This window comes from Euphorbia lathyris, chromosome 10 (genome assembly GCF_963576675.1).
Source record: "Euphorbia lathyris chromosome 10, ddEupLath1.1, whole genome shotgun sequence".
Taxonomy (NCBI): Eukaryota; Viridiplantae; Streptophyta; class Magnoliopsida; order Malpighiales; family Euphorbiaceae; genus Euphorbia; species Euphorbia lathyris.
Window position 1 is genome coordinate 49969164 of NC_088919.1, and position 26966 is coordinate 49996129.

The 26966-nt window shown below is 37.4% G+C and overlaps 1 protein-coding gene across 8 annotated transcripts; it reads left to right on the forward strand.

Moving 5' to 3' along the window:
* The first annotated feature begins 465 nt into the window (after positions 1-465).
* Positions 466-22696, forward strand: LOC136208670 (phosphoglycerate kinase, cytosolic-like). 8 transcript variants are annotated; one of them, XR_010677226.1, is made up of 15 exons: positions 466-843; positions 926-972; positions 2940-3204; positions 3941-4281; positions 4929-5214; positions 6705-6772; positions 7311-7613; positions 9963-10038; positions 19106-19182; positions 19263-19312; positions 20597-20681; positions 21471-21569; positions 21695-22288; positions 22366-22406; positions 22481-22696. XR_010677226.1 is itself a non-coding variant. In XM_065999770.1 (14 exons), the coding sequence occupies exons 2-14, from the start codon at positions 675-677 to the stop codon at positions 21914-21916; spliced, it is 2088 nt and encodes a 695-aa protein (XP_065855842.1). In that variant the 5' UTR covers positions 483-569; positions 659-674; the 3' UTR covers positions 21917-22696. The 8 variants fall into 8 exon arrangements, 3 of the variants coding, with proteins under 3 accessions (XP_065855843.1, XP_065855844.1, XP_065855842.1); XR_010677227.1 differs by having other exon boundaries at positions 21695-22098; positions 22182-22288; positions 22366-22696; XR_010677224.1 differs by having other exon boundaries at positions 21695-22406.
* The last annotated feature ends 4270 nt before the right edge of the window (positions 22697-26966 follow it).

Here is a 26966-nt window from a genome sequence, read left to right on the forward strand (position 1 = left end):
TTAGTAAAAACGCAATAAAAGTTTTAAATTTTAAAGATAAAAAATATATAATAACGGAAAAGACCCATGTTGTTGCATAAGCTCTTGTTTGGGAGGAGGTTAATGGGAGTAAATGGGAGTAAATGGAAGTAATGGAAGGTTAAGTATTAAGTTAACCTTGTTTGGAAGTTATTTTTTTAAGAGTAAATGGAGGTTAATGGGGTTAAATCTTTACTTCCTCTAACCTCCAAATTAGGGGTTAATGGGAGTAACCTAAACTTTTTTAAAATTTATTATCTCTGCAGAGTAAATTTAATCTTCCTTCCTCTCCAAATGAAGTTAAACATTTAACCTCATTTACATCCTATAAACTCCCAAACAAAGTTAATTTTTAACTTTCCTTTCCATCAGTTCCCGTCCCTTTCCATTACCTCCTCTTAACTCTCACATCTATTAACCTTCAAACCCCCCGAACAAAGGCTAAATCACTATTTTATGCAACAAGTTTGAATAACGTTTTTTCTCCTTCCTCTTCAATTTTTTTTCCTCCAAAACTACCATTTGCAGCAGTTTTCCCAAAGCATTTTTAGGTAACGTTCAAAACAGGAGACAATTCTCTTCCGTTTTTGCTCCAGTTCTTTCGAATGCGGTTCTTATGATTGTTACCTGGAAAAAATAGGCAAAAGGAGGAGGAGATGAGTCAACCTTTGAATCCTACTGCAGCAATCGCTTTGCTGAACAAATCAAGGTTTTATGGCTTTCCTAGCATTACATTCAAATTGCTGCAACCACACAAATCTCCTTCATATATTGGAGATACTGTTAAATTTAGGAAGTATGGTGCAGTTTCATTAGATTCAAAAGGTTAATAGCTTGCTTTGAAAACCCATTATAAGTTGTAAATGTTCATTCTTGAGGTTATTCGGGTTTTCTATGTTGTTAACAGGTAGTTTGCTGGTGGTTGATCAGAGGAAAAGGTCGTCTCAATTTAAGGTACTGAGCAGTCTTGTTTAGGGTTATCGTGTCATAATTGTGTTATCGTTTATATATTACACATGATTAGATATGATTTAAATACTTTTGATAATCCTGTTATCCTTTATATATTGCACATGATTAGATACGATTCAAATACTTTTGATAATCGTGTCAAATGTATCATGTCAAGCCCTTTATATTAGTAAATAGTGTTGTCCTGTTAGAAATTTATAGTCCTCGTCTTGTTTGTTTAACTATATAAATGAGAGAAAAGGATTAGCTTAGCCTTTCAATTTAGTTCGTGGGGCCAATTTGCTGTAAAACTATAATTTTGTACAATTTGACCTTTCGTCTCACCCTTTTTTTATAAATTGAATTAAGGGTCAATTTGGCTCCCGAAGTTGGTAGACATGAAGTTTAGGTATCAACTTAGTCCCGCAGTTGACAATATCGGACAAATTGGACATTGATACCTTAACTTCAATTTGAGCTAAACTGATCCTACATGCCAACTTCAGGAGCCATTTTGACCCTTAATTCTTTATAAATTAGTATAGGATGAAACATGTCCTAGTCATAATTTGACGCCTGTTTATGAATCAAATGCCTCTCGTTTGGACTGATTTATAAAAAAAATGACGAGTTATATGATCAAATTATACAAAAATTTCATCTTGGGGGGCAAATTAACCTCCACAGGCTGAGATGAGTTTTTTAAACCTTTTATTATGTTTAAATTGAGCATTCTTGCCTTGCCATGTGACCTCTTTATCTACATGATTAGGAATTCTCACCGAGAATTTCTTAGTTGTTATTACTTCAAAGTGAACCATACGGTATTTGTGAGAGATAATAATAAAAAATAGTCTTAAATTTACCTATGAGCTTAAGTTGTTAAGTCAACTGGTTCTTTGATATGGTATAGAGTTTTGTATTCAGTGTTGGTCACTCGTTGATAATATATTTGCTTCATGTTTCAAATGGTTTGAGTGTGAGAGTGTAATATATATCCCAAATTGCTTAATTAGGGAGCCATATGGCTCTTTTGTACATGTGAGGTGATCCTCCACTTTAAGGTACTTTTGGAGTGAGTTAGGTTTTTGTTTACATGGTATCAAAGCCTATTGTTACAACATCTTCACTTTATTAGGGAGGTTGCTGCTGTCTCAACCTTGAGCCGATATGTAAGGAGGAAATTGGTGGGCCTTGCCTCATCGATTGTGGAAGGGGCGAGTGTTTGGTTAATAAGTAAGAGAAAAATCTAATTTTTTGAGCTAGCTTTTAGGGTGAAAAGGCTCAATAGCACCTAATACTGATATTCAAGCATGAGGTGCGCTAGAAATAATAACAAAAACTATTCTTAAAAGTTATCTATCAACTTAAGCTTTTAGGGAAACCGTGAAATGGTTGGTTGACAGTATTTAATGCTGTTAAGTAAATGTCCTTGATCATCTAGGCCAGAAATATGAAGTGCTTTGCTTTCATATACAAGATATTTTGTAAGTGGCATTGGAATACTCGAGGTTTATGCAAAAGATTGAGTTTAATTAATCTACTTTTAGTCCAGTAATTTGATAGTCTGCTACCAACTGCATTTTCATTATTTTTAAAGAACTTTGATGCTTTTGATGGCAAGCGGTAGATATCTCATATTGCTTAATTAGAAAGCTCTATGGCTCCTCATATATGTGAGACGATCATCCTCGTTTAAGGTACCTTTTGGGGTGAGTTAGACCTTTGTTTACATAGTATCAGGGCCTTGCACTCAATGTTGGGTCACCCATGAGTATTTATTTCATGGTCCAAAAGGTTTGGGGGGTGAGTGTTAAATATCCTACATTACTTAATTAGGGAGCTATATGACTCCTTATATATGCGAGACAATCCTCCTCTTTTAAGGTACCTTTTGGGTGGGTTAGACCTTTGTTTAGACAAATTAACTGTGATAAGATTATAACTCTGCTTTCCTTTTGTGTTTGTAGGTTTGTTGTGACAAAGAAGAGCTAGAGACCCTTCCGTATGTCCAAACTCTTAGAGAATTCCCAAAGAAGGAACTTGCAGGAAAAGTTGTCATGGTTAGATTCGACAGTGCGATTTTGTTAGAAGCACTGGATAAGAGCTGTGAAGTAGTTTCCAATGCAATTTTCACTATCAAGTATTTAAATGAAAATGGAGCCAAAATTATCCTTGTTAGTGGCTGGAGGAAGAAAAATAAGTCAAAACATCTTGACGCAGAGGCTGCTGCTGGTAAATATATATAAGCAATTCATACATCTGATTTAGTGTTTTTGATGTTTGTTTCAAAATAGTATAATTCCTAAAGGTATTTTGTGGACTCATATAACAATATAATCATAGAAATATTAAGTTTAACATTGTAAAGGAACCATTTGATCCAATCTTACCCTCGCACACTAATGCTTCTTGGGCTTATCTTACCATGTGTTAAAATTCTATTAGCTAATGGAGTTGCCAGTATTTCAATTCTCGACCATTGATACAAGACTCTGATACTAGTGTTGGGCGCTATTGGGCTTTTTTACCCATAAGCTAGCTCAAAGGATGAGATTTTTCTGTTACACTTATCAACTGAACACTCGCCCCTTCCACAATTGATGTGGAAAACCAAACACTATCTCAAAGAGGAAGGATTACCTTACATATATAAGGAGTCATATGGCTCCATATTTAAACAATGTGGGGTATTTAATACATCCCCTCACCCCCTTATATGGTATCAGTATCAGTATCAGAGTCTTTTAGACCAAGTAGTCGAGGGTTAGAACCAGGCAACTCCATTTGTAATGGAATTTCAACACATGCTGGGGTATGTTAGAGATAATAATAAAAGCTATTCTTGGGCTTTATCTATCCAACTGAATTTTTTGGGTTAAATGGTTCCTTGACAACCATAAATAAAAAAGAGATATTACTATTCATTTCAAGAGAATCAAATTTTTTTAAACACTCCCCTTTCTTTCAGGCATCTTAACATCAGTTCTCAAACACAAAGTTGTTGCTTTGCAATGTATTCGTGATGAGCTTTTGAAGACTGAAGTCCTCAAGAAAACATATATATTGCTCCTTGAGAATCTTTCTGAGTTTAAAGAGGAAGTTGCCAACTCTTCAAAGTTCGCTGAACTGCTGTCATCTGGAGTTGATATTTTTGTCAATGATTCCTTTTCTTTATCTCATAAAATCCTTGCTTCAACGGTTGCTATTGCGCGCTTTTGTTCTGCTCGTTTAGCTGGCTTTCACTTTGAGCAATGCCTGTATCAACTGAAGAAAACCTCAACCACTGACAAAAAGCCTTATGTTGCAATTGTATGTCTCTATCACCACAAATCTACTTGATTTTTTTTTTTTTTTTTTTTTGATGAACTTGCTGCACCTTTTCTTACCAGAACTTATTCGGGTAAAACACCAACGGTCACTTAAGTTTAGACAGTGTCTTAATAAGATCATAAAAGTTCATTTTGTATCAACAAAATAATTCATCTTTGTATTTTGCAATAGAACATTTTCAAGCCAATTATTTTGACAAACATGCTAACTACTACACTTAGTCAATTCAACCAGAATATTTAAGTGCCACATGTATTAATTTACAGTCACGTGGTATCAATTTACTATGTTAGTTAGGTTAACTAAGGTTAAATGAAGATTGGGAGGTAAGAGATAATGGATACCATTTGGCAGTAAATTAATTCATGTGGCGCTTGTGGCCTGGTTGAATTTACTAAGCGTCCAAGTTTGCAAGTCCAGCGAGAATTTGGCCTGGAAATGTTCAAAGTGACTTTATCCGTACAAAATGCAAAGATGATTAATTTTATTTATACAAAATGCACTTTTATAACCTTATTGAGACATTGTCCAAATTTAAGTGGTTCTCAGTGAGATCTACCTGAACTTTTCCCTTGTCTAACATGTTTTATACCTTATTAATTATACAAAATTTCTATCTAATGCAGATTGGAGGGGGAAGTCTCTATGAGAAAGCCTTTGCCTTGCATTTTTTAGCTTCTAAATGTGATGCACTGTTCTTTGTTGGAACTATGTCGTTTCAAATAATGCACGCCTTTGGATATTCAGTTCCTTCAACTCTGGTAGAGCCTGGGGCATATAAAGCAGCTATGGACATAATTCGCTTTGCACGTGAGAGGAATGTTTCTATTTTGTATCCCCAAGACTTTTGGTGCATAAAAGATTGCAAATCGAATCAATTGGAAGTGTTTCCTTCTCATGGTATTTCGGATGGTGAGCTTCTATTTTTAACTCTCTTTTTCTATCAAATGAAGTATTATCTCTATAAATAGTGTTGTTGTGTCAGAAATTGACAGCTCCAATTACCAGACTATGTTTACTCCTTCCAAGATTTGTTCACTTGAAAAGTTATTGAGTTGAGAAATTTGGTTTTCTCAGCCTGTAAATACTAAAATTATATGCAAATAATAGCTGTAAAGGAGCAATTATAGGGATTAGTATTTTGTGTACTTATCCTCATTCTTGTATATAAACTCTTTCTGGGTTTCGGTTCATGCTTTGGATATCTGAGTTGAGTTTCTCAGATAAATATGTTTTTTTTTTTTTTTTTTTGGGATCTGCCCTAGAAACCAGCCAATTTCGGTCCCTAAGCAGCCAGGTCCGCTACAGAAAGTAGCCACATCTGGGTAACCAGTTTCTGGTCTTCCCTAGAGAGTGGCCACACTAAATCTTTTCTAGAGATGTTTTGTCTCACCACATCTCAGTCTTTACTCACTTCTGGTCTCGTCTCTGCATTTCCATGGGAGTGTTATAGTATGAACATATCTAACTATAATAGAAAGAATTTTAGGGAGCAATCAAAGGAGAAATTATAGGGATTGTTATGTCCACTTCCTGTCCTCATTCTTGTATATAAACTCTTTATCTTTTAACTATATGAAATGGAGTAGTTTTCTCCCAACTTAACACTATTGATATACAAGTAATTTGACTTCATTAGTGTGAATTCTCCACCATGTGAACAACAAACTAGCTCATCCAAAAGGTACCTCAAAGGAAGTGAATTACCTCACATATTTAATTGAGGGCGAGCCTTGGCGCAACGGTAAAACGTTGTTGTCGTGTGACCAGAGGTCACGGGTTCGAGTCTTAGGAGCGGCCTCTTGCCAATTAAATTGGCAAGGGAAGGCTTGCCCCCAATACACCCTTGTGGTGGGACCCCTCCCCGGACCCTCGCTCAGCGGGGACGCGTAATGCGACCGGGCCGCCCTTTTTTTTTTTTTTATATAACGAGTGATATAGCTCCCTAATTGAGAAATGTGGGATATTTTACACATCCCCATCACGCTCAGAACCATTTGTAGTGTGAAGCAAATATTCGGATACCATGTCAAGGGACCATTTAACCCAAAAATTTAAGTTGATAGGTAAAGCCCAAGAATAACTTTTATTATTATTATTATCTCCGACAATGAGTAAGATTATATAATATCAATAGGATTACGTGTAGTGTAGTTCATCTGTATTCTCTGAAATGCGCCTGGAAGAGAGCTGGTTTCTGTGTATGAATGATGGTCGATTTTGGTCTTATAGTTTTTCTTAGCTTCATCCACTCGCAATTTATGATGATTCCTAGTACCAATTCATAATTGGTAAGAACTGGTATATGCTGATGGTTGCATTTTAATATTTTATAAACTATAATTATAGATATAATTTCATTTTCATCCTTGGGATATTTATACCATGTTCCTTTCATTTAGGTTGGTTACCTGTCGATCTTGGGCCTAGCTCACTCGATCAAATAGATTCTTTTCTTATGAAATGCAAGGTAAAAGCAACAGTCTTTTGAAGTATATCAAGGCTAGTAATTCCCTCCAGATAACCCGAATTTGAGTCCTTTTTTTTGGTTATCCAATAGTAGTACTGCTGAGGGAAATTACGTAGTTGGGGATGTCTAATGATATATTTTACTTTTTTTGTTATTTTATTTACTTGATATGCTTTTTTTTTTTTTCAAAAAAAAAAGTTGGTGATTAATTTTTTGGGGACAGAAGACAATGTATTTCTTTTTATGTGCCTCTATGCATTTTTATTTTTTGCTTATACAAATTTTTGTGATTTTGTTCCGTCCATACACCATAGTGATCAAAGGCGCTAAGGTCTAGGCATGTTGCTTGAGAAACCAAAAGGCGGGCTCTATTCAACACCTAAGTGCGCCTTTGTGAACCTAGTGCAATGTATTTCTCCATCGGTGCTTGTCTCATCTCTGCATTCATCTTTATCTGTTGTATGTGTTTTAACGGCTCATTTCTGTTGCTGCTTTCTCATGCTCAACCTTCCTGATATTTTCAATCATTAAATTGCAGAAAGTTATATGTATTGGTCCAATGGGATTCAAATCCTCAAGTCCTTGCATAAACAGCGCATGTAAATTCGCTCAAAAGCTTAGCAGACTGAGTGAACAAGATTGTGAGGTAATTATTGTGGGGAATATGGCAAGGAAAGAAGTAATGAAGGAATCGAGTTCTTCTTCCATGGTTTATGACAGAATTGATAGTGCTTCAATTGTGTGGGAGTTTTTCAAAAGAAGGAAGCTTCCTGGAATCATGGCCTTGGATAGAGTATGTTACATGAACTGCATTTCCATACATTTCTTGACGAAAGATGGGGTAATCTACATCTATGATACTTGAATTATAGCGTGTTTCACACTTTGGTACATGAACTTCATTTTTGCACTTAAAAATACTTGAACTTGAGGGTGAACTAACACCAAGTCATTTGACCTGCTACCTTAAGTTAATTAATAAAAAATAGGGTAAATTACATATATGGTACGTAAACTTTTAGCGTGTTTCAGACTTTGTTTTTTGCATTTAAAAATATTTGAACATAATGGTGACCTAGCACTAAAGTCCATAGACAGGTGGTACCTGTAATTTCAGACTAGGTAGGAAGCAAGGTGGTTACTAGAGAGAATTTAGGATTGGAGAAACGTTCTGTTACGGTTGTCTTATTTTAGGTTATATTATTTAGGGTTTTTTATTATTTAAGAGTCTTTAATATTTAGGAGTCTTTTATTATTTAATATTTATTAATTTATGTTCAGTATTGCTTATTTAATTAGGTTAGTTTTCGTCTTTCTTTTTGCTGGTAGTATCTGTTAGACTTTTTAATTTTGGTAGAATCCTAGTTGTGGTAGAATCCTAATTGTGGTAGGATCCTTTTGGCTAAGGATACCTTAGGTGTTTAGGAATCATTGTACCTCTTTATAAAAGGGGATTTTCTATCGATTAATTTTAAGCAGAATTTTAAATAAAAAATATCAGGAAGAGCTGGTGATCTCTTAAATAAAAAAATCCACCATCAATCGTTAAGAAAATAGGTCCTTCAAAGAAGGGCAGAAATACCAACAAAGGAATCACATCTGATTTCATTGTGGGAAGACCCGTGACGAGATCCTATTCGCGGGCTCATAACATGTTCATCCAAGAAGAGGGAGAAATTGAGGAGAGAAAAAGGTGATAATTGGAAAAAAGGGAAATTGGACAAGGGCAAAAGTGTATTTTCAATGCTAGTGGGACCTATGAAAAGTTAAATAATTAGGTCAAATTATGCCACGTCATATTTTTTAATAGGTAAGGTTTGGTAGCAGGTCATATAGATTTTAGTGTTAGGTCACCCTTTCAGTTCAAGTACATTTAAGTGCAAAAATGAAGTACAAGTGTGAAACAAGCTAAATTTCAGGTACCATAAATGTAAGTTATCTTATTTTTAGTAGTTAACCTTTGACAACAGATATGGACTTTAGTGTTGGTCACCATTAAGTTCAAGATTTCTAAACTCTAAGTGCAAAATGATGTTCATGTACCAAAGCCTGAAACACGTTAAAGTTCAGGTACCATAAATGCATAGATGCAATTAATCCGTGAAAAATGATAAAGTTAACTTGATTTCTAAAGGCAAAGTACATATTTAAGCCCCCGATCAATTCAATTTTTCACTGATTAAGTTCCTTATATTTTAAATGTTTACATTAAGCCCTTGATCAATTATTTTTTAGCAGATTAAGCCCCTCTTGGATGGCCTAATTATGTGTTGGATTCAAACTCTGTTTGACACTTGTGAAACGGCCAGCATGTCATTTTCCCCCTAAAGTAAAATAGTTAAAACTAAATGAGTTTGATTTTTTTTACTTTAAGGTACAATTAGTTTGGGAGTTGATGTGGTAAGATGATTTTAGAGGTTGACATGTTGTTTGAAAAAATTATTTGGCATGGCGATGAAGCATTAAAATAGTGACATGGTGACAGTTTCACGCACGCTAAACAGAGTTTAAATCACGCACATAAACTTGAGCGTCCAAGAGGGGGCTTGATGTGTTAAAAAATAACTGATCAAGGGCTTCATGTACCAATATAAAAGATTATAGGTTTAATGTGTTAAAAGATAATTGATCAATGAGTTAATGTGTCCATCTAAAAAGATTAGGAGCTTAATCAGTAAAAATTGAATTGATCAAAGGCTTAAATATGTGTTTTTCTTAATAAATGACATTCAAAAGGTCTAATACATCACTAGCCCCTCCAAGCTGGTCATAAAAGCAGATTGGCCCCCAAACCTTGAGAGCGACTGATTTGGCCCTTGAAGTTGCTTGAAGTAACATGATTACCCCCTAGTCCAAGGCAGAGCAAAGTGGAGATTGGACAAGTTGAAGCGCGTATTACTTTAAGCAAATTCAAGAGGTAATAGGCCAGTTGAAGCAAGTTCAAGGGGGCTAATAGGTTATTTTACGCAAGTTCAAGAGGTCAATAGGTCAATTTAAGTAAGTTCAGGGAGCTAATGAGGTCAATCGGATTATTTGGCTAAATACTAATGAGGCGCAAATATAGGGCTTGATCCTATTCAAAGTATATTAGGTACTGCTTTGTCCCATCCATCCCTGAATTGAAGGGCCTAAAGGTACGAAAAGTTTCCATCTTTCTTGGACATTATTGAATTGTTTCTTTCTTTTGTAGGCATATCCATTCGAGATTGATTGGAGTTCTGCTTTCCATGATCCAACCCGGCCATTGGTAGTTGACATTGGAAGTGGTACCTCTATATTTTCCCTCCTTATTAATGGTTTCAAGTTTATTGCTTAGTTTCTGCTTAAGCTTACATTCCTAGTTCTCTAACTATCAGAAATAGAAAGAAATTGCCATAACTCTTTATTTTGTAAGGAGAAACTGCTTGCTGTTTCTTCTGTTGTCCTTTTGACCAGAAATTAGGAAACTCATTTGCCGGAGGTGTCATGTCAACCATTTTTAACCATGGGAAATAAAAAAACAACATTTCTTTTTTCTTGCATCCCTAATCCTCATGTCAAAAGAGCAGTGACTTGAGATCCACGTGGCGTGTCAGGCAAATGAATTTAATTATTTCCGGTCAAAAGGACTACAGAAGAAACAAAAGTCAAACGGCAAGGAGTTTCTCTTTAAGAATTAAAGAGTTATGGCAATTATGTTCTTTTTATGATACTTCGAGTCGAGGACCTTAGATGTAATTAAACCCTTGTTTCTTGGTGGTTTAGTTTGCTTTTCTTATATTTGTTTCTTCAATGCATGTAGGAAGTGAAAAGGAGAAAAAGATCACAGGGTGATAATTTCTTTTTTGTTCAAGGTGGAGAAATTAAAAGGAAACTATTAACAATGAGGGCATCTTTATAGAATGTAGAGTTGATAATTATGTACACGAATTGGCAAAATAACACAAATCTAACAATAATTTAGTGGGTTAGTATTTTATTAAATAAGTAATACTCCCTCCATTCCAAAATATAAGTCATTCTAGGTTGTTTCACACAAATTAAGAAATGCAATTAATATAAAGTGAAATTAATAAATTTACATTGATTAACTAAAAAAATTTCTCTCTCATGCAATGGTTGGTGAACAAGTCTTGTAATTTTGAAAAACACATGGACCAAGACAAAAAATTTAATACTTGGACCGGAAAACTATACTAAAAGTTCTTGAAAAGCTAGAAAGATTTATATTTTGGAAAAAATTTCAATTGCTAGAATGACTTATAAAAAGGAATGGAGGGAGTAGTAATTTTTGGGTTGGGTGAGGGTTTGACTTACTAACTCGAAACTGACACAAATATTTAAAATTATTATTATTATGTGCTTTTATATGTTTTTACATGTTACCTTTACCGAGGTAATAGTATTATAAGTGACCGACGAACACGACTTGAACCTCCCATATTTTTATATGTCATCCCTAATAGAGATAAGTAAAATTACCCTTGCTTGTGACACATTACACGAAACCGACATGATATTAGCAGGTCAGGGTATGCTATTTAGATTTTTAGTCAAACTTTTAGATTGTTAGGGTTAACTTTTTGATGCAAACATGACATAAATATTTAGAAGTATTGTTATATCCTTCTTTTTTTTAAAAAGGGCTAATTTAAAAAAAAAAACCTGTGGTTTCATTGATTTGCAGGTGACGCGCTGTGTTTTTTTTTTTTTGGTCAAAACGAGGCTGTGCTTTGTGCCATTAGCATAACTCCGTAAAAAATGATGACGTGGACAATTCCATAATTTTTTTTATCCCTTATGACTTTTCAAAGGTAAAATTTGTTTTTTTTTTCTCTTTATCTCTCCTCCCTCCTTTCCTCTTCTTCAATTTGAATGCCTCTCTTGGAGTTGAATTTGAGTAACAACAAAATCTGGCGCAGACTATGAATTTCGGTACATAGAGATATAAAGCCTTCGAATCTGTTAATTGATGCAAGGAAGAATGTGAAAATTGCTGACTTTGGGGTTAGTAGAATTCTGGCGCAGACTATGGATCCCTGCAATTCATCGGTGGGTACTATTGCTAATAGGATGTATATGCCGGTGGTATTTGGAGTTTTGGTGAGTATATTGGAATTCTATTTGGGTAGAGTTCAAAATCTTTCATTTTCGTCCATTTCTTCTGCTCTCTGCTCCATTTACAGACAAATGAAAGATTTTGAACTCTACCCAAATAGAATTCCAATATACACACCAAAACTCCAAATATCACCGGTATATATATCCTATTGGCAATAGTATCCACCGATGAAATAGTAGCCATCGATGAACTACAGGGATCCATAGTCTGTGCCATAATTCTAGTAACTCCAAAATCAGCAATTTTAACATTCTTCCTTGCATCAATTAACAGATTCGAAGGCTTTACATCTCTATGTACTGAAATTCATAATCTGCTCCAGATTTTATTGTTACTCAAATTCAATCCAACAGATTCAAGAGGAAGGAGAGAAAAAAGATATATATATTTTTTTAGCTTTGAAAAGGCATAAGGGATCTTTTTTTATGAAATCGCCCTTTGTCACGTTATCATTTTTGACGGTGTTAGTTGAAAATCCTCGATTTTCTAAGTCCTACTTTCCTCTTCTTCAATTTGAATGCCTCTCTTGGAGTTGAATTTGAGTAACAACAAAATCTGGCGCAGACTATGAATTTCAGTACATAGAGATATAAAGCCTTCGAATCTGTTAATTGATGCAAGGAAGAATGTGAAAATTGTTGACTTTGGGGTTAGTAGAATTCTGGCGCAGACTATGGATCCCTGCAATTCATCCGTGGGTACTATTTCATCGGTGGGTACTATTGCCAATAGGATGTATATGCCGGTGGTATTTGGAGTTTTGATGAGTATATTGGAATTCTATTTGGGTAGAGTTCAAAATCTTTCATTTTCGTCCATTTCTTCTGCTCTCTGCTCCATTTACAGACATCAGAAAGCAGAAGAAATGGAAGAAAATGAAAGATTTTGAACTCTACCCAAATAGAATTCCAATATACACACCAAAACTCCAAATATCACCGGTATATATATTCTATTGGCAATAGTACCCACCGATGAAATAGTACCCATCGATGAACTGCAGGGATCCATAGTCTGTGCCATAATTCTAGTAACTCCAAAATCAGCAATTTTAACATTCTTCCTTGCATCAATTAACAGATTCGAAGGCTTTACATCTCTATGTACTGAAATTCATAATCTGCTCCAGATTTTATTGTTACTCAAATTCAATCCAACAGATTCAAGAGGAAGGAGAGAAAAAAGATATATATATATATATATTTAGCTTTGAAAAGGCATAAGGGATCTTTTTTTATGAAATCGCCCTTTGCCACGTTATCATTTTTGACGGTGTTACTTGAAAATCCTCCATTTTCTAAGTCCTTGTTTGACAAAAAAAAAAAAAAAAAACCCACATGGCGTCATATTCAAATCAAAAAGGTTTTTTTTTTTGGTATTAAACCTTTTTTAAATGTCATCATTAGCATAGGTAGTAAAATCATATGTTACCCGAGAATACGACACAAACCAGATTGGGTTGACATGATTATGATACAAAATTTGTTGAATTGATATTAGGGTTGAGTTTTTTTTTTTTTAATGAAAGATTGGGACGCGATTAAGAGGTTAGACATCCCAACTAGGTTGGCACCCCTAACGCACTTAACCAACCCTGAATATTATTAATAAAAAAAAAAAGAAAATTACAAAAGGGGGAGAAAATTAAAGGAAACGAATATGAGCAACATTACAAAGGTCATCGAAAACATGAAATTGGCAAAAATCAGGCGCAGAGTGCCACCAGTGGAGCGCTGACGCAGATTTGCCAAAACAGGCAAGACGATCCGCAGCTTGATTACCTTCCCTGAAGATATGAGTGATTTTGCAGTTCATAGACGAACAACGTGATAAGCAGCTTAACCATTCTTGCTTAACCCTCCAAGGAACCGCGGTAGATTTTTCACTGAGCAACTTAACCGCATATGCCGAGTCAGATTCAATCCACAAATTGTGCCAGCCTCTTTCCCAGGCAGATTCAATAGCAAAGACGATCGCCATCAGCTCAGCCGTATGAGCATAAGAATCGGCAATGGGAAAGGCGAAACAGCCCATTACAAAACCTCTTCCGTTTCTGAAAATCCCCCCAGCGCCGGCGATGCCAGGAGCACCCTCAGCAGGGTGTTAACCTTAATCCAACCTGTCGGGGGCACACACCAGCGCACCGTAATGAAGTCCGGTTCCGGAGGTGGCCTGACCCGAGACGATGAAGAGGAGGTCCATTTAGGCTCATGGAAGAGGAAGAAGAGACGGTTCAGAAGAACTTGGATTGAAGGGAGTTCATTTTCAAACACAGCCAGGTTCCTGATATGCCAAATATACCAAACCGTAGTAACCGTCGCCAAGTTCCACAAGCTGCGTTTCTTCGATCGGAAGCCTACCGCTCTAATAACACTAAATAAAGCCTCAAAAGTAGTCACAAAGTAGAGAGTAACCACAAAGTTATTAAAGACCATCGCCCAAAGACGTCTCGCAATCCAACACGTAACAAAAAGATGATCCAAAGTCTCGATATTGCAATTACACAAGGCACATCTCGAAGCAAGAGAGAAGCCGCGTACCTGAAGATTAACCTGAACCGAAATTTTCCCATGAATTACCAGCCAGCAGGTAAACGAACGACGGGGAGGGACAAATGCATTCCAGATAAAGCGATTCCAGGGAACCGCCGGCGAAACAGAGCGGAGTGATCTGTACAAGGATTTTGTCGTAAGTTCTCCCGACATGGAATGTTTCCAAATGCAGGTGTCGGTTCCATCCCGATTACCTTGAACCCGAAGAATACGAGTCTGGACTTGTTCGGGAAGCCGATCCAAGTTATTCCACGAGTTATCCAACCTGTAATTTCGCACCGGCTCAAAAAGTGTGCGCTGATTTTTAGGCGGAATGCCGAGCTGATCAGCGACAGACGGGGATATCCACGAGTCGGTCCAGAAATTTAGCCGGGAGTTGTCTCCGAACCACCACACAATGTCCTCTCTAACTTGTTCATATACCCTCCTCATGGAAGACCAGACCGACGAGTTTGAGATGTATGGATTTGGTAAGCCCGAATGCGTGTGAAAGCGAGTAATCAGAAGCTTAGGGATGAAGCCGTCGCCTTTTAAAAGTTCCCAACTGAACTTCCCAAGAAGTGCTGAATTAAACATACCCATGTTTTTAATTCCCAGTCCACCACACTCTAAAGGTTGACAACAGATACGCCAGGCAACAGTGCAAAGTTTCCGCTGATCCCTATTTCCCGTCCAAAGAAAATTCCGGAGTGCTTTATCAATTTTTGTGATAAGCGAGACAGGCCATTTGTAAACCATGAATGAGTGGATCAAAGCTCCCGTTAAAGCAGATTTAATTAGAGTGAGTCTGCCCGCTAGAGAAAGCGCTTGCCCTTTCCAGAGATTGAATTTAGCAATAAAGCGATCCATTAAAGGTTGCAAAAACCTTGCCTTCGGGGCTCCCTGAAAAAGCGAACACCGAGGTAATTGAAAGGTAGGCTCGCACGCCGAATTCCCAATATGCCGACAAGTCTGTTTTGGCGCTGAATGTTGATCCGATTCCCAAAAAACACCTCAGATTTTTCCCAATTAACCGTCTGACCCGAAATTGTTGCATAGAAATCAAAAAGATCCTTGATGCACTTCATGTTCTTTAGGGTAGCCCTGGCAAACAACAACATATCATCTGCATAGAGGAGGTGCGAAGGAAAAGAAGCTTGCCTGTTATATGTCATAGTCTGAAACTGATTGTTCCTGACCAACTTAGCCAGCCACCGGCTAAAAAAGTCTTCAGCAATGCCAAAAAGAATCGGGGAAAGAGGATCGCCCTGTCGCACACCACAAGAACAACCAAAAAACCCCTTAATTCCGCCTCCCAGAGCAATAGAGATTCTAGCTGATCGAAGAACTTCCAAAATCCAGTCTCTAAATTGCAATGAGAAACCAAATGCTTCCAGAACAGCCAAGAGGAAGTTCCAATCAAGTGTATCAAAAGCCTTTCTAATATCAATCTTCAAGGCCATGTTACCACCATAACAGTTTTTATTCAACATGTTAATACCTTCAGAAGCCGCAGCAATACAATGATGAATACTTCGACCAGCAATGAATCCGAATTGATTGTCAGACACAATACGAGAAGCAATAGGGGCCAGCCTGTCTGCGAGAATTTTCGAGATAATTTTATAATTGAAATTACCCATAGCAATTGGCCTAAACTGTTGAATTTCTATAGCATCAGCAGATTTGGGAAGCAGAGTCATAATGCTGGAATTCATCCCCGGCAACATGTAACCCGAAGCAAAAAAACTCTGAACCATCTTACAAAGATCCGTGCTAATTATGTCCCAATACTGTTGAAAGAATACTCCCCCGAAGCCGTCAGGTCCCGGAGAGCTATCTCGGCTCAGATCAAAGACTGCAGACCTAATCTCATCAACCGAAGGCTGCCGAGTTAAAAGTTCATTATCCATCGATGTGACGCAAACCGGAATTACCTCAGTGATTGGGGCATGGTCGACTAGCTATGAAGCACCGATACGGGTACGCATACGGGTGCGGGTACGCGTACGGGTACGGCAAACGACATTTCTAAAAAATATGAGATACGGGTACGGCGGGGATACGACAAATTTTATATATAATTAATAATATATATATCATTTATAATGAAAATTCAAAAAGATACATAAATATATAAATCACAAATCATATTCATAAAGTCATTATAAAAACACAAATAATACTCTCAAGTCATTATAAAACCACAAATACCAGTAATCTTGGATTATTTCATTTTAATCCTTCTATTTACTGAGTTTTTTAAAAAAAAAAACCTTATACTTTCAAAGTTTTAAAAAAAACCCCTAAAGTATCCCCGAAGTATCCCCGACGTGTCCCCGAAGTGTCCCCGGCGTGTCCCCGCGTATCCCCTCATTTAAAAAGAAAAAGAAAAAAGGGGATACTTCCCAGGCGAATCCCGTACGTATCCCCGCGAATCCCCGGCGAATCCCCGCACCCGGAGTATCGGATACGCGTACGGTGACCTCCGGGAAGTATCGGTGCTTCATAGTCGACTAGAGACCTGCTGCTTGTGAACAGACTTGAATAATAATCCACGACATGCTGTGCGATCACATTCTCATCGTTGACCAGGACACCATCAATAAGAAGGGTATCAAGAGAGGAATGAGTTTTCCTACCCTTAGCTGCGCGATGGAAATAGCTCGAGTTACGATCCCCCGCTTCAAGCCATTTTTCTCTACTTTTATCCCGAAGGAGAAGCTCCTGTCTGAATAGCTGAAGATCTAAATCTTGTTTTGCTTCCACTTCCTGCACACGGTTTACCTCATTCAGACCCTGAGAAGAAATAACTTGTTGTATACTCGAGAGGCGCGAATTTGCAGCTGCTATATTATTCTCAACTCTACCAAAGATTTCTCTGTTCCAGACCCGAAGCTTAGCCCTTAAAGATTTCAGTTTGTAGCAGAAAAGTTGTGCTGGTGGTAAAGAGACATGAGTACCTTGCCAGTGCGTAAGAACCAAATCCCGCAGCGAGATATGGGTAGTCCACATGGAAAAGAACTGAAACCGGGAATGCCTTACTATACCATTTTTGCAAACTAATAACAAAGGACTATGATCTGATTGGTAGCGGGAGAGAGCCGTACAGCTGATAGTACTCCAGGAATCAACAAAATCCTCAGACACAAGAGCCCTATCAAGTCTACTTTCAACATGTTCAGTGCCAAACCGGCCGTTTGACCAAGTGTACTGCAAGCCTGCATTAGCCACTTCGATAAGCTCATTGTTGTTAATAAAATCTCGGAACTCCCTGCAGCTAATATCAGACGGAATGCGTCCGGTTTTTTCGTGAGCCCCTGTAATCGCATTGAAATCTCCAATAACCATTTTTTTCCTGCTATCATCAATAGCACTGACAGAATCCCAAAGCAGACGCCGTCGACCAAAATAATTGCTGCCATATACAAAAGTAAATTGGGAAAAACCCACTGCAGTACCATATCTAATCGTAATGTGCTGATCATGATTCAAAATGATGTTGCAAAGATTGATATTACCGATTTTGCAGAAAAGCCAAATAGAATTACAAGGATTGCTTTCAACAAACTGTAAGCCAATCGAATTCCAGAAAAACGTAGGAATTTTATCCAAAGTAACCATGGGTTCAGAAATACATACCAAATCCGGATGATTTACTTGACAAATGAGCTTCAATGCCCGTTGAGTCCCAGGGTTATTAATTCCCCTGCAATTCCAATACAACACAATCATGTGTAATTGATAATCGGCCTGTTCCGCCCCTTAGAGCGAGAATATGTATTAGTACCCGACATCTTGGCCTTATCCTTCTTTCTAGTTGTTATCCAGTCAGTATCCACATTTGGAATGTAAATATCATTATTCTGAGGTCGTTCTGAAGAACCCGTCAAGTTACCTTCAGCAACTCGCTCAGCTGTACGAGGAGTATCAGTCTCTGCTGCTGGGAGGTCTTCCTCATCACTGCAGTCTCCCCAACGTTTGGAGCCCTCCTCACTTCCCTGAATTTCCAGATTGGCGGCGGGATGAAGAGTTATTTGTAAAGTGTCTTCTGCTACTTTGTTTTTTTCCGCATCATCCGCGGCAGAAGAAGCGTGAGCTTCATTTGATTCCGAATGAACATCCAGATTTTCATGTGTAGTAGGTGCCGCTTCACTCTTACTTGAATTCATATGCCTCTGCATTTGAGGTTTTACTTCTCTGTTGTTGCGCCTACACTGAGCCGTGGTATGCCCAATGGACGAACAAGTGCCACAAAGAGCCGGGAGCTTTTCATACTCTAAATAAACCCACAACTTCTGATTATCCGTATCCACTCTGAGCTTCGACTGAATATCCCTTGACAAATCAACATCTATCAACACCCTGGCGTAATGGCCAAACTCTCCATTAACAGTATTATGATCGAAACGAATAGGCACCCCTACCACACGTGCAATACTCGCAATGATCCTAGTGTCCCAAAATTCCCAAGGCAAATTGTAGAAACGTACCCAAACTTGAGTTGACTCATATGACACTAACCTGATAATTGACAGTCACACGAAAATGATCCACTTACGAAAATTGCCACCCCTAGTAGAATTGCATGTAATATCTTTTTATCCTCTTTGGAAATTGATTTTTATCTGGCTTGAAGAAGGTGAAGAAATGAGAGAGAGGAAATTGAGTCTGCAAGTAACATTGGATGAAAAATGACAGGTAATGGAATGTTTCTTCTCGGAATGGCTCAAAGAAGAATGGATTTAAATTTTCTTGGGTTGGAGATGAATAAAAAGGTCCTTTCTTTTTCCTTTCTTTTCTTTGTGAACTCATTATCTGCAAAAGTTGTTGACTTTCTTTCGTTATGATTCTATAGCTTGTAAGGCGATGTTTGGACTCTGTTCACCAGAATGGCATCTACAATGGGTATGGTTTCTTGGCTTTCATTCAGAAAAGTTTATGCATTGCTTGCACTAGTAAAAATTAATTTAGGATTATTACATCAGAGTTCCTGTATTTGGCCAAATAATCTAATTGGCTCACTGAACTTTGGAGATATCTCATTAGCCCCTGAACTTGCTTAAAGTAATCTATTGCTTCCTGAAACTTACTTAAAGTGAGCTCCTGAATTTGCTTAAAGTTATATGCGCTTCAACTTAAATCTCTAGACTGCTCTGTCATGTAGCCACTTAGGGGGGTTAATCATGTCATTTTATGTAACTTTAGGGGACTAATGAGATATTTCCAAAGTTCAGGGTGGCGATTGGATTATGTAAGTACACGGGCGTGATGTATTAAGCCATTAATGTATCTTAATCTTCCTAAGTCATGCTGGAAGGAAAATCTTCATTAACTGTTCCCCATTTTAGTTAGATGAATTTTCGCTTGAGCTGAGGTTTTTTGATATCTGAACTAGTTGCTGAGCCTCATTTTTAAACATTACCAATCATAACCTTTGGTTAGGGTTGTGTTGTGTGAACTTTGGTTAGTCTTTCCTGCACTGGTGGACGATACACACTTTGTTCCGTAATTACATCCAACCATGCAAACACTTGTAGGGTATGGTATGGATATTGGATCCATATATACATTCATTCACAATAGATGTAAACAAAGGCCTAATTCACTCCACAAGGTACTTCAAAGTAGGAGGATTGCCTCACACATAATTAATCAATGTGGGATATCTAACATGCACCCCTCACGTCCAGATTCATCTAGAGTGTGAAGCAAATTTCTATGGACGACCCAACATTAAATACCATGTAAACAAAGGCCTAACTTACTCCAAAAGATACCTCAGGGGAGGAGGATTGCCTCACATATAGAAGGAACCATACGACTCTAATTAAGCAATATGGGATATCTAACAACATAACACATATATACACATCAAAAGACTCACACAGGACATATATGAGATAAAAAGGAGATCAGGACGTAAAAGGAGGATGAATATTCTGGAATCTGGGCAACAATAGCCGACCAGTCATTTCATAGCTGATCGACAATTGTCATGGGCAGACTCTGTCCACAACAATACCCGAAACTACATGAAATCGACCTACTGAACATTATGATTGCCCGATCTGCTAGTGAAATGTCACAAAACACCATTTCACTTATAGGATAAATATGTTTATACTTCTCACTGGATTATGTTTTATTTTGGTTTAACATCTCATGTGCCTCTTCTGTATACATAAACAGGTACTTTATTATGACTAACGCAACAACAACATTTCGCACCATTGTTTCTAGTTACCCTGGAGATTTGGTCCTTGTTTCAATTCAGGTAGACACAATGTTCTATCTCCCACTCCTTTCTACATTGTTTATTCACTTTTAGAAATGATAAAAACTATTCTTAAAATTTTACCTATCAACATATTAAGCTTTTGGGTTAGTTAATGATTGTTTGGGTATCAGAGCTTCTTGAGATCTACAGTTCGAATCTTGACAACCTCATTTATTTGTCCCTCCCGGTAGGCCTGTTAACTTGATTCATTTTCTCCTAGGAATATAAGTTGTGGGCTGTTCATGGGTTCTCACTGCTGATCTTTACCTCTTCTATATTTCATATCATGTTGATGTGCTGTCTTGTAAGAATATTAACCCGACTTAAGGGGAATAAAGAAAAATTGTAACTAACGACGGAAATTTCCGTCGGTAATCACTGTCTAGTCAGAATTTAAAACTGATTTGGTACTAGCAACGGAATGTGCAACGCATATATCTGTTCTGATGCTTAATCCCCCCAAAAATTGTACATTTTAACAAATTTTCGTCATTGATCCCCAAGTGTTTTTCTTCTGGCTCCACCACGACTTGAACTAAGGGCACTAATCAGGAAAAAGTGTATCCTTCCTGCATTTGGCATCTAAAATATCCCACTTGACATTCTATTATGTTTTATGGATTTGGCACTAATATTATGTAAGAAAATCGGAAGTTATATTTCGAGTTTGCCCATCCAGCTGCATCCTAACGCAAGGAGTTCAGGTCTAATTCTTTGTTCTGCCTGAACTGCCTAGTTTGTTTTTTATGAACTTAAATCATGATAAGTTCCTGTTTACCTTCTCAGTGTCCAAATCCTGATTTTAGCGATCCGCAACATCGATGGAGAATGCTTCAACGACCATTGATCGAAGCAGTGGCAGATCTACTTGTGCATGATGGCAAGGTAATGCAATTTTTTTTACAGCTTTTTGCATCTATACAGCTTCTCTGTTACTTTGGCTTGGAACATTACGTGCAGAGGCGAACTCTGCTTCGGCATGCCACTTACTGATTCTTGTATTTCTCTAGATATTTCTGCAATCGGACATAGAAGTGGTTGCAGTGAGAATGAAAGAACTATTCCTGACATACAGCAAGGGCATGCTTACTCTAGCAAATGATAGTGAAGATGATGAAAGAGCATGGCTCACAGAGAACCCTTTCGGAGTGAGATCAGACTGGGAAAAACATGTTATAGATAGAGGCGGCCCGATGTACAGATTAATGCTTTCCAAGTCAACTGAATGTTAGAGTGATATTACAAAAACAGGTAACATAATTAATGTCATTTCCAAGAGGCATTGATAGCTTTCGCGGAGCAGGATTTTGTCTAGAGGGTGCAATCATTTGCTGGTTATCTTCACCTGAGATTCTACATCAGCACCATTGAGATCAGACTGGGAAAAACATGTCGTAGATGGAGGCACCCCGATGTACAGATTTATGCTTTCCATGGCAACTGAATGTTAGAGTGATTAGTAATCTTGAAAAACCCGGTAACGTAATGCATTTCCAGGAGGCATTGACAGGCTTCCGCAGAGCAGGATTTCATGTAGAGGGTGCAGTCATTTGCCGGCTACCTTACACCAGCTCTTAAGATAAGACTGGGAAAAACATTCCGATGTACAGATTAATGCTTTCCAAGTCAACTGAATGTTAGAGTGATATTACAAAAACCGGTAACATAATGTCATTTTCAGGAGGAATTGACAGGCTTTCGTGTAGCAGGATCGTCAAGAAGGTGCAGTCGTTTACTGGCTATCTTCACCTGAGATTCGACACAATCACCATTGATGTTAATAGCATTCCTTGCAGGAACTGATTTTCGTAGCACGCGATAATACGAAGAGCAAGCAGACCATGACTACAAACTGAGTTGACTAGAGCTAATGAGGGTAAAAGACGTGATTGTTTGGAAGAAATTAAAAATGCAGCAAAGATCTTATGTTCTGGTATAAGCATACTATGAATGAGAGTTATGATCTGCATACTATGATTTTTCCTTATAAGCATTTTGCCTAGTCTTACTTCCTTCCGAGAGTGTAGCCAAATCCTAGCATGTACTCGTTATGCATCCGTATACTGTTCTGCAAGAGTTCCTTGTGTATCAAACCTCTACTTTCGTAGGAGCACTCGCCACAGGGAACCTCCTATATGAAGACATCCCGTCTCTCTTTCCTCAGCAAAATGTCTCTAATCCTCGATGGACTAGGGTGAATCGTTTAAATCAAGTGTCTGTCTATTGGTCCAGAGTTGACAGAGATTCTATGTTGAAGTGTCCATGTTCCTTATAGTAGTCCTTATATCGGTTTGGGATCCGAGAGAAACAGCCGTCAATATGTTTTATTCATCCCACCTTGTTGAACCTTTTGTGCCAGTTTGTTTATGAACCTAACTGGCTCCCCCCTAACGTAAGCCATTTTATGCAAGAATTTCCATCTACAAGTAGGATCTTCACTTGAGGAATACCACGGAAAACTAAAGTTCATCTTGATGTTTACCCACTCCAATCACCTTTCTCGTCGGTTGGTCTTGTATAACTCCTAATTTGTTAGTGAATTGTATTATACAATTGATGTCATCAAATAATCGAGCCACAAATACTTAAGTTGTTTGTTAATTGAGGTACATGAAGAACATTTTCAAGTTTCAAACCCTCTGGTAATGTCATGGTTCACACTTGATCTGCATTCATAAACTTCCCGTTCTATCTAATTGCGAACTTTAAGGTCATAACAAGAGTTTCTAACTCTAAATCAAATCAAAACATTCTTTTTTGTGAAATATGGTGTTGGTATTTTGTTGGTTTTACCGAACAAAGCTCATTTGAAGAAAACAAATGAATTTTGACACCTTGGAATGAGCCCAAATTTTTTATACGCCCTCCTTACAATATACAAAGCATTTTGGACTCTCATTTCAAGATTAAAAACACTCATTCCAAAACAACGTCAAAAACAATCCCACTAATAAAACAATGCAGTTTTTTAGTTTCTTGGACCAAGAAAAGACTTTTTTGAGAAAGAAAGATGTTATACTTTATATTTGTGTTTGTTTGGATGAATTGGTTTGAAATAGATGAGAAACCAACCTTTTGAGAGATCAGTTTGATATAGGAAGATATTTTATAACTAAACTTTACATCAACTTTGTGTTTATTTCTTAAATGTACCTATGTCATAGACTAAGTAAAACAAATCGTTTTAGCTAATTAGTAGCCTAAAACCAATTTGTTGTATTACCATGGATTTATGTGTATTGAGTAAATATATATTGAACAACTAATATGCATTTTTTTTTCATCTCTGGCTAAAAAAAATTAAAAATGGCATAAAAAGTAAAACAAAGTAAATGACAAGGCTTACTTGAATGTTTCTGAATTACAGGGATGACCAAGCTTTTATAAGTAATGGAAAGATGCCTCTCAAGCTTTTTTTTTTTTTTTTTTTTTGAAGATAAACTAAAATTTTATTGGCTGATATCAGTGGAAAGAATTGAAGTTAAAAAGGGAGCATAGGACCACTCCTCCCGTATAGACACAGAATTGACCGCTCTTGCTAGGTAATGAGCAGCGCAATTCGCTGAACGTTTGACAAAAGAGATAGATACATTATCTAGCTCGTTAATTAACAGAAATACAATTAGAAATAATGTTAGATAGATATGATAATGCGTTGTTTCCCCCTTGAATAGCCTGTACTACCGAGAGGCAATCTGAACGGAGCTCTATGTTACTTAGTCTGTTAGTTTTTATCCACGAAAGCGCCTCTTTTACTGCCATACCCTCTGCTACAATTGGCTCGAAACAACCAGATAGGGCCCCATGGCAGGCAGACGTACAGAAACCCCTATCATCTCTTAGTATGAATCCGAATGAGGAGAAGCCTTTGTCTTGAAAAATCTCAGCGTCGATATTGCAGGCTGAGGTGCCTATTTCTGGCTTTTTCCAAACGTCTGCATTTCTTCCGGCAAGAGATGTTGCTGTGTGCCTTAGTTCCCACGCTATATGCCAATCTGTGCCTTAGTAATGGAAAGACGCCTCTCAAGCTTAAAATAGGTAGAAAAAACCAAACAGATGTTTAGAATTTATTTGGTCTGATTACTGTTGTTTAATGTTTGCTTTTGATGATAAATAATATATGAGTTTTCTTCTAAACATTATTTTCAAATTTAAACAAAAATACTCATACATCTATTGGTTGGAATGAATAATAAAAACAAATCTACACTTAAATATTCAAGCGGTAAATGTTCAATGCTTCGACCATACAGGTCTGACTGTGAGTGCGAGCAATAATGTTTCTTAGACTCGCCTTGTAAATGGAGCTTATAAATGCAATATCCATGCCTCTTTGTTTCAAGCAAATGGTTTGAGTGGAAAAAGAGCTGTTTTGAAAAGAAGTGATGAGAGTGTGTATGTTTTGTACAATTCGTACTTGCATAACCTTATTGACGGGAAGATTGCCGAGACCATTCCGTTTAGGTGACATTTGCTAGGTAATCTCATTGCACATTCAAAATGTGTGGTTTGAAACTGATGCAAAAATCGTAAATAGCATCGCTTCTAAAAAGGTTGATCTCTCTGAGTTCGGGTGTATGATCTAAGATCGTCGAAGCCCGATTGCTTCACGCCATGATTTTCATATGGCTTTTGCTATGGGGTTAGCTAACAATGTCGTTTATTTTATTGCTAGACAAACTCCGTTCAATGGTAATACTTTTGCTTCCTTTATTGTTCCTAATTGGTTTTTTTCAACTTTGTCTTATTAATAAGTTGTTAGTTTTGAAAAAAGAAAATCATGTTATTTTTTTTAGTAAGGTAGAGGGCAGAAGTCTAAAAAGAGAAAGAGGAGAAACAAACTATACAACCTGGCTCAAAGCAACTCCTATTTGAGCATCAAACAGGGTGTTCCGAAGACCTGCAAGAGGTGCATCAAAATCATGATTACCCAAAGACATAGTCCTTGCGAAGTTCGCCAACCAATCATTAGCACGATTCCCCTCTCTGTAGGTGTGGACAAAAGACAAGACCCAATCTCTATTACGTAATTTTTGACACTTTCCAATAAACCAATAACAGGGATGTTGAATAGGGACTGTACTACCTTTGTTTTTTTAAGAAAGAAAAACGTCGTTTTCTTTAGCTTCTCTCTCTAAAGAATAGGGACTGTACTCATCATAAAGTTTAAGACAACCTGAGAATCCAACTCCAATATGATACGACGAAACCATTGCTTCATGCAACTTGCAAGCCTAAAATACAGCCACCAAAGCTCGGCAACAGTCACAGTACATATACTAATATTCACTGAAAAGCCTATAATCCATCGCCCTCTCTCATCCCGGATCAAGCCCCCTGCACATGCTCTGCCAGGGTTCCCTTTACACGCTCCATCTGAGTTAAGTTTAACCCACCCTGAATCTGGTGGCTTCCAACTAACCCTGATAACTTGCTTCGAGGTGATAGAATTAGTATGTGGATTGTTAAAGGCATTGTGACACTCCATAAACTTCTGTCGAAGGAACACCACATTATCCCTACCAAATCGAATGTCGTTGAATACGAAGTCGATCATTCCGCCATTTCCATATCCACCACAACATAATGGCAAAATAAAGAGTCCAATCAAAACTATTATACCTGAAGCCAGCATGAAGGTTACTGTCGATCCAAAGTTCCCAATTCATGGTAAAGAAAGGCTGCTGGAAAGTTCGAGGGATAATCTGACACCACACTTCCACTGCGTTTTGACAGTCACGGAGAACATGCGAGATTGATTCAACCCCTCCACATACGGCACATGTAGCAGAATTGCTCAAATGACGTGCAACCCTTAATTCATTGTAAAGGATTCAGTTATGATTTGCTAACCAGAAAAAAGCCGAATTCGTTCAGGCACTTTGAGTTTCCAAATGGTGGACCAAATCTTCTAGGAAACACCAAGCTATTCGGATAAGAGCAGCTCATATCCTGGCGCAACTGTATACGAACCCGAGGCATATTTCATCCAAAAAACTGTATCTAATTCATCACTGTCTGAAAATAGGACATATGCTGCCATGCAGAAAATACATTCTTGAGGCAGCAGCTAATCCAACTCATTCCATTTGTAATTATGATAAAAAATTATATAAATATCTTAAAAAAAATATAGTAATTTTAATATAGAATCCTAAATGAGGACACATATTTAACTAAATGACACGTGTAAATTTTAGATTTTTTTTTTTTTTTTGATAAGAGACTTGGTAGTTTTATCTTTATATTAATGTTTGAAATTAACTAACATTTTGTAATAAC